General features: G+C 38.5%; 1 protein-coding gene and 1 long non-coding RNA gene across 3 annotated transcripts in view; one reads left to right on the top strand and one right to left on the bottom strand.

The window, feature by feature from the left end:
- Positions 1-12464, top strand: part of LOC121952008 (adenylate cyclase type 1-like) — a 54363-nt gene that overhangs the window by 9787 nt on the left and 32112 nt on the right. For both annotated transcript variants that reach the window (XM_088085560.1, XM_042498516.2), the window contains exon 4: positions 10022-10133. In XM_088085560.1, coding sequence (XP_087941686.1) covers positions 10022-10133 — 112 coding nt within the window. The remainder of the gene's footprint in view (positions 1-10021; positions 10134-12464) is intronic.
- Positions 1-12464, bottom strand: part of LOC148188106 (uncharacterized) — a 43223-nt gene that overhangs the window by 23731 nt on the left and 7028 nt on the right. The gene's annotated exons all lie outside the window — the stretch shown is intronic.

Raw genomic sequence — 12464 nt, 5'->3', positions numbered from 1 at the left:
CTTCAAGTGCCCTTCAAGTTATGGATGTACTAGCTCATCTATTTTAGGTTATTTTTTTTGGCATTTTACTGATTTTTTGATAGTCAGGAAAGGGGAGAGAGCAAAGTGCCTGAGCTGGACTTTAACCCGGGCAGCTGCTGTACTCAGCCATAATAGTAGTTGTGGAGTACAAGTTACATTAAATGGAGGTACAGGTACAGCTACAGTACAAGTTCTTCAGAACAGCAATTGAGTAAATGCACTTTACCTGACTCCTGCAGCTTTAGTTGGCTTTGATTGACCTTTTAACCCCTTAATGCTAACAGGTAAACAGCATGGTTAAAACATGATATTCCTTGCTCCATCCTCTGCAATTTATAAGTCAGATATTCTTTCAGTTCTCCTTTTCATCACCTTCTTTAATCTGCATTTCTTACTGTATTCTTAAATCTCCATCACGCTCTGACATTTCCTTTTCTTATCTCCTCTTCCTCCTTTCCTCTGTTTTATCAGAGCAGCAGGGAGGCTTGAGGAGAAGAGTTTGCTTAGCCCCAGGATTAAGTTGCTACAGGGGATTAAATGCAATGGAGACTAAATTCTTGTTGCATAACGGCGTGTGTGTGCGGGGTGGTTAAATATGGACACATCTCAGCGGAGCTCTGCTGATTGCTTTTGTGCCTTGAACTCCTTCAGATAGCGCCAGCCTTTGAGAGTGATCTAGACTGGATGTGGACATGATTTATGTGATTTGGGTGGACTGTAATTAGAAAGTAAACAGTGTGTTGCACAATATACTCTGTTTTCTTCATTATGTTCTGAGACTGTGGGCAGTATTTGATCTGATTAAAATCCAGCCACTGGGATATTGTAGTAATCACTCACAAAAAAAGACTCAAACCTGAAGCTTATTTAACAAGGTATGTGGGAAATTATTGCCCTATGTTGACATAAACGTTCATTATTTTTGACAGTTTTTAGTGTAATAACAGATGATTAAAAACATATAGAAAAATGCTCTTCAGCTGAAGAGCTTTACAGAAATGTTTGGTTTTTTTAAACGATCAGAAATGAATACTAAATGGTTTCTTAATTCATCAAGTCACATCAAGTAAATTGCATTTTTATTAATTATATGACTAATAACGTGAAGACAGTGATAAATTATCAGCATGCACTGTTTAATATCACATCACTCTTTTAATCAAAGAGCTTTTAGACTTTTAATAAAGCAGCCAATTAAACACAACATCCATCTTCACAACCCTTAGTTTTTTAATCCACAAGCACTTCCATCATGTCTATAACATTTCATTCCACGCATGCAGTAAATACGCACAATACATACGCACAATACGCTAGTTAAAGACACAGCCCCACCAATAAATGTTGGCATTGTACGAATCTGATAGCCATGGATAAGTAACATTTGTAGATTATTTTTTGGGTTCTTGCCTTCATAATTGATTGGGCAGCTTAAGCATGAAGGGGTAAGAGAGAGGGGATGACATGCAGGAAAGGGCTGCAGGCTGGGGTTGGGCCCGTAACCACTGCGACGAGGACAAAACCTCTGAACATGCGGCGCCTACTCTACCGGGTGGGCTATCGGGTGCCCCGATACAAGCAGAGTACGTCACTTAGAGCGTTTTGTGGTTGTAATTATGGCCCTAGTTTCACCCCCCAACCCCAGTGTAGTGATCCACAGCAGGACACAGAAACTGCAAGAAATGAAAAACAGACAGCAGGAGGTGCAAACTACAAACAGCTATTTCTATTAAATCCTCTATGAGAAAAACACATTTTCTCTGACTAATAAATATATGTTTTGATTTTTAAACAGCAAATCTGTGAGGCTCTATCATGGTTATATCATTCATTTATTAGTAAGATGGGGGTTAAATTCACCAAACTATCAAAGGGCTGAAACGCAGAAACAGACAACAATTTACGCTCACATTCACACCTACGGCCAGTTTAGAGTCACTAATGAACCTAACCTGCATGTCTTTGGACTGTGGGAGGTAGCCAGAGAACCTGGAGAAAACCCACACTGACACAGAGAGAACATGCAAACTTCTCAAAGAAGGGCCCCAGCCAGCTGGCGGAGTCAAACCTGGACCTTTCTGTGACGCGACAGTGCTAACTACTACACCACCTGGTTTACATCGACAAGTTTTGTCTTGTGAGGAAAAAAATGCCCCCTCCAAATTTTTAACAAGCAAAAACCCACTCAAAATGTAGCTGTATTTATTTAATTTTGTGAACAAATGGACTTATGTCATTCTTTCTAAGCGTTAGCACCTTCAGTAAACCAAGTTAGTCTGACTTTACTTGATCATCGCAAAGAGGATTTTGCCAATGATGGAGTTAGAAGATCTGCGAGTTCTGTTTTCTCAACGAGCTTAAGAAAATACAAATGTGACTGACTGGTTTGCAACCGGCAAAGTAAACTTGGTTTACCAGAATTGCTAAAACTTAGACAGATTGATATAATTAAATGTCATTTCTAAGTTGCAACAACTTCACAAAATTAAGTAAATATAAGTACATTTTAAATAGACTAAATATAAAGTAAACAAAATTTAAGACTAATAGTTGTATTTACTTACAACTTTCAAGGCAGACAGACATATAAATACCTGGCAAAATACTCAAAAAGGCTTCTTTTCTCGCTACAACTGGTAGCTATACACACACACACACACACACACACACACACACACAGACTCACGAGGTTAAAACAGCACCAGCCATCAGGACGTTGTTGCAACTATTAACAAAACTGTGTCATTCTCTTTGCAAGATGACCTACTTGGGACACCGTCGGGGGGTTTGTAATGTTTGTAGAAGCTCACAAAAAAGTTACAGTTGATTCTTCTAAAATGTGCTGTAAGCATCTTGCACACTCGTCTCTGTTAGCCCCTTTATTGGCCCGACGTCAGCACATACACCGCCCACATACTGTAGCTCCATAGGGGCCCATCCAAAGTTAACCCTTGAGTTGGCTTGCGTCTTCTGCTACGTGATTAAATTGAAATCACATCTGCCAAAATAGCTACAGTAATGCCTCCCACAGAGGGAAAGAGGAGATAATTAAGGGAATAACTTCCCGCCAATATGCGCCATTGGAGAGGAAATAATGGATGAGGGTGTGAGGGAGGTCGAATTAGACAATATTATTAGACTAGCTGTAGTTACCACAGGAAAAATCATGTTTCTATTACATCGCTTAATCTTTTGAATTGTTGTGCTTCACCTGCCATGGATGATGAGCATACGGAGACAGAAATGTGAGTTGGGGTTGAGGTTTTGCAGTATGGTTTGGCAAAGGCAATGGCTGTGGTTCCACCAACTTATAGCTGTTGCAAAGTGTGCTGCAGTGTTTGTTTTGAAGGTTTTGTTGAAGGACAGTCAAAATCAGATACAGAAGCTCCCAGTCTGCGATCCCTGTGCTTCTCAGTGATCCAACAGTTGTAAGACCGGGAAAAAAATTAATGTTTACGCAACTGCAAATTCTATGTCAAATATCTATAAAGACGTATGCTGTGTATTTTAACCCTTTGATACCGACTTGATTTTTTTTTTTTAAAGATGGAAGGAAGGCAAGGACCAACTTAACAAGAAATGTCCCAAAAATCTGCAACAAATAAGTAAAACATTATAAAAATGAAAAATTATTATTTTATTAAATAAAATTATGATATATTCTGTAATATATTTTGAACACACAATTCTAACAATCATAGATATAGTTTCTGGACATTTTCCCTATTTTCCTCTTTAAAATTGTATATATATATTATAGATATTTTCTGTCTCTCAGGTTGTTTTCTTGTCACCTTTGTCACCAATTTCTTGCAATTTTCTTATTGCCTTTTCTCATGTTTCTGAAGAGAATTAAAGAATTAAACCTCAGGTTTCAAAGGTTGAAATACCTGTGAAAGGTATCTGAATGTAGCGCAAGAAAAACTGATGTCCCTCCAGGTTTCAAAGGACTAAAAAAGCCTCAGGTGTTTGTGGTATTAACTGCATGCTCAGCACACACCCCGCTCATATTTGTCTTAATGATTTAGCTCACCTGTCCTCACACACATGGACATGGTTACTAATCACCAAGTAAGCTTTGTTTTCTTATTTAGTGGATATCCCAGGATTTATGCACCTTTACAATGTGCTGAGCAGGACAATTTGCTCATATGGGTGAGGTACTTAATCATGGGCATTTTTTCAAAACTGAGTATGCCAATACTAACAAAGTTTGTGGCTTATTTTTAACCCTTTAACACCCAAATCGACATCAGTTTTCTTGTGCTGCGTTCAAATGCCTCCCCCGAGCATTTAAACCCCTGAAATCTGAGAAAATTGGTTTGATTTCTTTTAATAACATAACAAAACATAATGTGCCACCTGGCAATAAATGTTCAGTAAACTGCAAAAGATTTGTTCAGAAAAAATGTGCAGTCAACTATATTTATAATTCTCTTAATATTATATTTAAACTTAGGTTACAGAAAAAAGAAAAATACATTTTTAATTTTGTTTTAACATATTGTCTCTTTTACTTTTGTATTCTTTGTTTTTTCTTTTTTGTGCTTATTTTTGCGGACATTTTCTTGTAACTTTTTACTACTTTCCTGCTAATTTTGGGGCCGTCTCTCTTTCCATGTTTTTGAATGAAATGAGCTCAGGTTTTAAAGGGTTAAGGAGTATGCTGTCCGTATCTCTGTTAACCAACGACCGAGGAGTCTGACCTGAACTTTAAACAGAACACCTACCCCATGAGCCGCGCATGCTTCACATTAAAGTGGAGACAATGGTGTGCATGTGATTTAAACGAGGTAAACACAGCCAAAAATAACTGAGTGCAGCGAAGTTCACATGAGGTCATGAGATACTGGGGTCACGCACTCACTGGGATGCTCTCTGCAGCATGTCATGACTGGTTTATGATTCATGCACAGCCACACGTAGGAGTCTCAATCGTACTTTGCTCAGGATTCTTTCCAAAAAAAATCCAAAAACATTTGTTCACTTGTATGAAAATTTCTGCCTACATCCTCACTTTTATTACCACGTTTATGAGCTTTTAGCAGTGGCAGTCTTTATTAGATGTACCACCTCTAGTCCTAAATCTCACCTTTGTTTTAGTTTTTTTCAATATACTTTCGTTTAAAAAATGGTTTCAAGTCTTAAATATAGTGATAAAACATTTGTTAAACCAAAACTAACCCTTCTGTTTTCCTTCCATTAAGGGTCATTCTGACTGATAATATATTAATAATTCTGTAATATTGTGAAACTGTGATATTTTCTGAGACAGGTATTGTACTGTGAAAATCTCATACCATTGCAAACCTAGTAGAGAGCATCAGAGTAAGAAAAAATGAAAATGCAAAACACATCAGGTGCGAAATACAAAAAAAAAGAAAGAAAAAGAAAAAAGGAGGTGAAGTTAGCACTCTTTACTTTTACTGTTTTCACATGATTACTGTCAGTTTGCTAATTTGTTTATTTGTGTAGATTTACTCTTGTTCTTGTTTGTTATAAATATGATAAAAATACACTTTCATACAACTTACTGAGGGTGCTGAATGTTCTACAGCCAGCACTGGCTTTCAGTCCAGTATGGGCTGAGCAAATGAGGGTCATTATTCCAGTGTGTCTCACTTCTCAAGAGATGTAGACATAAGAGCTTTAACTTCAAAACATGGGGCAACATCACTTTTCTTGTGCTGCTTTCAGACACCTTTCACAAGCTTTTAAACCTTTAAACCCTGAGCAAACTGCTGCGATTTCTTTCAAAAACATGGAGACAAAAGGCAACGAACAAGTTGGTAAGAAACTGCAAAAACTAATACAAGATTTAGAAAATGATTTTGTAAAAAGCTCAGGGAAAATGTCTAAGGAAAAAAAAGAAAGAATTAGGCTGTAAATTTTATTTACAGCTAATTTTCATAATAACATATTTAAATTGTAGCTTTCCCAGCTTACTTCCATTTCTTAAATAATAATAATACTAATTATTATTATTATTACAAATTTTTGGGCAATCTTTTTTGTTGCTCGTTGTTTTCTTCCCATGTTTTTGGAAGAAATCAAGCCAATTTGCTCAGGTTTTAAAGGGTTAAAGACTGTGGAGACAGTTTATACAACATTGTCTCGCAGAAGAACATTTGAACTCAAGGCATGTAGTCATCATGAGAGCTGCAGAATCTCCAGACTGTGCAGCCTCTACGTGTCTGATAACACAGACACAGATATTGTGAACCAGACATGAACTGAGACATGTGTCACTTTGAAGGAGTCTGTTAGCAAGCACACTAGGGATCATCCTAAAATATGCGTGTTGAAGGGGACTATCTCAGCTGTGTAATATCATCACATCAGAGAGAGATGCACTATAAGCTACTCCGGGCAGACGTTGTAGTGCAGCTGTGCTATTTTTAAAAGCAGAGCTTTGAAAATAATTAGCATTGTTCCTCGCAAGCAAAATTAGTCCTCTACTCTGTACTCTTAATAGTCAGCAGTCTATGTAAAGACACAGATAAGACAAATGAGTGATGATCAGCTCCAAATATAACAATATGATTTTATAGTGTGGTTTGTGACCTGCCTCTCTTCACTAAACTGCCAAAGAAAATAGTTGCTTGTGAGAGGATGGTTGGATTTCCAGCTGGCTTTTGGATGATTACCACAGGTGGGACAGTGAAATGATGATTAATTTTACAATCAGCCTGTCTGAGTCTGCATTTCAGTTATTCGAGGAGTATAACAGAAGGCTATGAAACATTTGGGTAAAAATTTATGATCAGCAGTTTAACTTTAAAGATGTTTTTTTTTTTAAGAAATCATTTTGGCCTGCAATGTAGAGCAGGCATGAAACAGAATTTGTTCTGTTACTTTGAGGGATTAACCCTTTAAAGCCTGAGCAAATGGGTTTGATTTCTTTTTAAAAAAGAACATGGGGAGAAGACAACTAGATACCTAACAAGACAGGGCCAAAAATAGTAATAACATCACAATAAAATTACCTGAAAATAAGTGGGGAAAAAAACAAAAAACAAACAAAATTTGGCCTTGAAAAGGGGCTGATAATGAAAAAAATATAAATGTATTTATTTTATGCATTTTATTATATTTTTTCTGCAACATAATTTAAAAAACAAATTATGATTATAAGTACAGTTTTATGGAAATATCTCCCTATTTTTAGGTAATTTTCTCATAAACCTGTAGCTTTTAAAAAAAATATGTATTTCTTTATTTTCTACTTACTTCATACTAATTTCTTGCAATTTGCAGAAATGTCTTGCCAAGTTGGTCATTTCCCATTTACCATGTTTTTAGAAGGAAATCAAACCAATTTGCTCAACTTTTAAAGGGTCTGAACGCAGCACAAGAAAACTGCATTTGTACTTTTTGTGGTTAACTAATGTAAAATACATAATAATATGAGTGAAGTTCTTCTCAGAGCTTCAGTGAATTGAAGAGTTTGCACTAGCACAGTACTGAGGTCTTACTTCACAGTACGCAACGTTTCAGCCACAGATGGTTGCCAATTAAAACATTCACACGAACTGAATCTATTTCCCCTCGTTACGGTGACATCTGTGAGACAACAAAATGACATTTAGCAGCTCCCTGTTAGAGATCCAGCACTGTGTCACACTGTGAAAACACCAGCCCACATGCAGGCAACAGTCTGCCGTTAGTTCTGCGGCCACAGACAGGACAGGACAAGACAGTCAGAGTTTGATGACTAATCCCCTTCACACCCTCCATCACCACCCAGCACTCAGGGCAAATCCTACACAGGAAAAGTTGCTGCTCTGCTCTGATGCAGATTGATAATGAGTTGTTTCTCAGGGGCGGGTGGACTGTGTTAAGACCTCAAAGCTTTTAACGCACTTTCCTCCAGGGCCTGTCGTGAAGTTTTAATGAAACATGATGAATAAGATAATCAGCAGAAATCACTAACGGCACAGAAAAAACAGGTACACAGACAGTGAAAATATCCTCTACCAACCTTAAAAATTAAACATTTAAAGTCAAAGTGAAATTTGAAGTCTCAACACTTTGGGTGCGTTTGGAAATAGCCTGCTCATTTTGAGTGATGGTGCACAGGTTTCGGTTATCAGAGCACCAAACTTTCGGAGTCACAGCAGCGCGCTGAACAGAGTGAATGTGTGATTAACTGCATCATTCGTTACTTCATGTTGAAACAGAAGGCTACATTTTTTCGGACAATAGCTCTATCATTTTAGTGTAGAGCGCCTCATTACATTTCCAAATGCACCCTTTTTGTAAAAGGAAGTAGACTAAAATCTAAAATGATGCTGTTGCTATTGTGCAGAATTTTCCATTTGTCACTGAGGAAAACAGCAACAAAGCGCTGATTATGGACCATTAGTAACTTAATAAATGTGGCTTATCTTGCAAGGTCATATTTCACTAGAGAAGTGAGAGGCTTGCAAGCTACGCTAACCAGCTTCCACAAGTTTATTTTGTTTTAATACTTTTAGTTAACATAAGGTGCCAGAGTGCACAAAAGAGCAAATAGAGCTTGCTCATCAAGAAAGTGCTAGTGGAGAATCTGCCACACTCCCCAACAGAGGTCCCAGCCAAGTCCCTAAAGTCCCAAAGTCCTAGAAACATCCTAAAATCCAAGAAACGTCCTAAAATCCAAGAAATGTCCTAAAATCCAAGATATGTCCTAAATCCAAGAAATCTCCTAAAATCTGAGATATGTCCTCAAATCCAAAAAATGTTGTAAAAACTGATCATCTTAAAATCCTAAAAACGTCTTAAAAATCCATGACATGCCCTAAAATCCTGGAAATGTCGGAAAATCCTTGAAATTTCCTAAAATCCTAAAAACATCCTAAAATACCAGAAATGTTGTCAAATTTGAGAAATGTCTTAAAATCCTGAAATGTCCTCAAATCCTAGAAACATCCTGAAATGATACACATACTGTATATGGGGCTGCTGCAACTGGCCCCTGGCCTCCTTTCATTTTGTAAAAGTGGCCCCCAAGCAAAGCAGATTGATGCCCTACATGCACCTAAACCCTCCGTAACCATCTGTATTATCATTAAAACTCAGTATGCACGCAGTAAAGCTGGCAGCAATCACACGCTGCAAAGATAACGTCTGTGTAGCAGGTAAAAAAGTCCGCTCCGCCCCGCCTACATGACATGCCATGGCTGTGCCCCATGTATTTTGGCTGCTACATGGGGAGTGCTCACAGCAAATAGAGGCAGCTAACAACATTAGCCAGCTGGTTAATGTGGCTGTTGGAACTGTAGTGATATTATGAACTATTTTCAGCGCCCACCTACACAGATATTGGAACAATTGAATCACAGCAACAACATCTTCAGTCCAAAAATTAATGCCACCTGGAGAACAGTAATGTAGGAGGTGCTATCACAGCAGAAAAGTAAATTAATCTTAATATTTCTTATTTTTCCTGACCAGTGCTGACCACATCAGTACACAAGTCAAAACAAACACAGATGATATGTTGTATCCTGGAGTCTTTGAAGAAAATACATTTTTATTTTGGTTCAACCTCACTCTCAGTCCTGTGTACCGACTGTGAAAAGGGAATACAAGTTCACCTAGAGAGGGTGACAGGGCCTTGATGGTTGCAATATATCCTAGAATGGCTCCTCACCAGCTCCTAACAGGACATGTCTCCACCTTGATCCCCATGAGAACGCTCTAGCTTCTATTTTGAGTCGCTCTGCTTGACTGCGCTGCCAGTCAGTTTGAGAACGGAGCACACCCTCTCTCCCTCTCTCCTTTTCTTTCTTTTTTTGATGCTGCAGGTCATTAATTTTAAATGTTTGATTAGTTTGCTGTAAAAAAAAAACTGTCCAAAGAAAATTTTCAAATCCACTCTGGCTTCCTAAACATCATTTAAAACAAATTTCTGAGAGCTAATCTGATCAGGCACCCAGTAATCTTTTTTCTTCCTTTCATACATGCTGCTAAAAATAACCTGCAATGACTGAAACGTTTCTTTTTCTTTCTGTTGCAGCATCCTGTTTGCAGATATAGTTGGTTTCACCAGTCTGGCTTCACAGTGCACAGCCCAGGAACTGGTTAAACTGCTAAATGAGCTGTTTGGAAAGTTTGATGAGCTCGCCACGGTGAGTCTGTTCTCCTTTCTTGAACACACATCCCTCAATTACAGTCACTGTTGGCATGGAAAGCTACTCTTTTTCTCCATGTGTCCAAACTTTGACACAGCGTGGATGTGTGTGTGTGCATGTGTGTGTGTGTGTACTGCTTTGGCCACAGGCCGCTGGCACATGCCACTATTGTACCAGCTTAGCATGATGTCACTGCGAATACTGGAAGCCCATATGATGTGTAATATGATTATCCAGTGCTTCATTTGCGGAAGAGTTGACAGACCTCTTTAATCTAGGCCAGATTTACCCGGGGCTAAACCTTAGGTCCACTGTTGTTGTGTGAATGAACTGCATGAGGGGACCACTGAGTTCTGACTTGTCCAAATCTCTCTCTTGGTTCGCATGTAGAAAAGATTTCAGCTCTCCCATCTGTCAATATATCACTCTTTGTGATTTCAGTGCTGAAAATCCACTCAACTTTTGCTGTGAATTTGACCGCTGCGGTTAATCTAGTCGCTTTTAAATGTGACGCTATTCGTGCCAGTGTTATACAATCTTTGAATCGAAAAACAGACGTGCCCTGACGTGCTTTTGCTCTCAACTGTGTTAATCAGAACCGAAGCACATCTATAGATGATGTCTTCGACAATGCAAGTTTCGCTGACACATACAGTATTTTTGTTGGTGAGAAGGTTGAGCCCCTGCAGATCACCCTGCCACAGCCTTATCTACATGTAATCTGGCCTCTCTTACTTACACTAGGCACATGCCCTTGTCAAATCCATTAATCCACAGGATTACAACTAACCCTTTTTTTGCTTTCATAGAAGGTTTTACTTGGCCTGAGTTGGGAGCTTCTATTTTTAACATGTTTGTTTACGCACCCAAAATTAGAACCGACTAAAGAGAGAGCATCTCTCATTCGACTTGTTATTGTCAAACAATTGTCATTGCCTTTCCAATTAGTCTTGGATAAGATGTTTTACCTGGCTCTTGCTGTTTTGCACATCAGCTGTAGTCTGTCTTTATCTTGCTGCAAGCTGCATTTTACTACTATGCTATGCTGCTATTAGCCAAAACATGCATGGGTGCTTTATAAGACGACAGGCTCCTGTGCACAGACGTGCAGAGGGCACCACCACCTCAAGCTAGACACACAGACTTTATACTCTAACTGTCGTCTCTTTGTTCTCATTACTCATCTCTGTTGTTTTGTGGGGGTTTTTGTAGTAGTTTAGTGCCTCTTTGTCTTCATTTTGAGTCTCTTTCTAGTTACTTTGTTTCACTTTGTGGTCATTTTTTGTCTATTTATAGTCATTTCGAAACTCTTTGTTGTCATTTTGTGTTTCTTTGTGGTTGCTTTGCCCTTTTTGTAATCATGTAAGTCTCTTGGTGTCTCTTTGCAGTTGTTTTGCATCTCTTTGTAGCCATTTTGTGTCTCTTTGTGGTGTTTTTGTGTTTCCTTCTATCTGTTCGCAAGGAAAGTTTGTCTGTGGTTGTTTTGCCTCTTTTTGTAGTTGCTTTGTGTCTCTTTGTAGTTGTTAAGTGCATCTTTGTAAATCATCATCATTTTGAAATTCTTTGTAGTCATTTTGTGTTTTTTATGGTTGTTTAGGTCTTGTGCGTAATCAAGTGAGATGCTTTGTGTCTCTTTTCAGCTGTTTTGCATCTCTTTGTAGAAATCTTGTGTCTCTTTGTACCAATGCTATGTCTGTTTTTTGTGTCTCTAGCTGTTTTGTCCCTATTTATAGTAATTTTGTGTCTCTATACTTTTTTTTTTTTACATCTGTGATTGTTTTTCTCCTTTTGTGGTCATTTTGTGTCTCTTTGTAGTTGCTCTCCGTCTCTTTGTACTCGTTTTGTGTTTCTTTTTGGTCAATTTGCCCCTCCTCGTAGTCGTGATTTTTTTTGTATCTCTTTTTGGCCGTTTTGCATCCCTTTGTGGTCATTTTGAATCTCTTCCTAGTCAGCACATGTTGCGCACACACATACACGCTTTTCCCCCTCATTTTAAAGATGCTACAATTCATTTAGCTTCAAGTGATTTTCACTTTCATCTCCCAAAATAGTTTGGCTAGAGGAAATTCTATCCTGAGCTACGTCAATTTTGTTGTGATTGGAGCCGTCGCATTCTTTGGTTACAACAAGTCTGATCTCGGCTTGGCTGCTAGCTGGGAGCCTCGTGTTACAGTGAAAGACTGTCCCCAGCCATGAATCTTGTCATCAAATGTTCTAGCCTTGCCCTGACCCAAAGCCCCACTCATTCTGATCCACTTTGGCAGGAAGTGGCAGTGCCAGTGACTCATAGCTGTGGTCACTGTGGGCACCCAGACTCTTCTCGTTCCA

This window comes from Plectropomus leopardus, chromosome 12 (assembly GCF_026936395.1).
Source record: "Plectropomus leopardus strain MGB_pleo_1.0 chromosome 12, ASM2693639v1, whole genome shotgun sequence".
Lineage (NCBI taxonomy): Eukaryota > Metazoa > Chordata > Actinopteri > Perciformes > Serranidae > Plectropomus > Plectropomus leopardus.
Note: the sequence above shows the minus strand (reverse complement) of the source record. Positions and strands in the feature narration are given on the sequence as shown.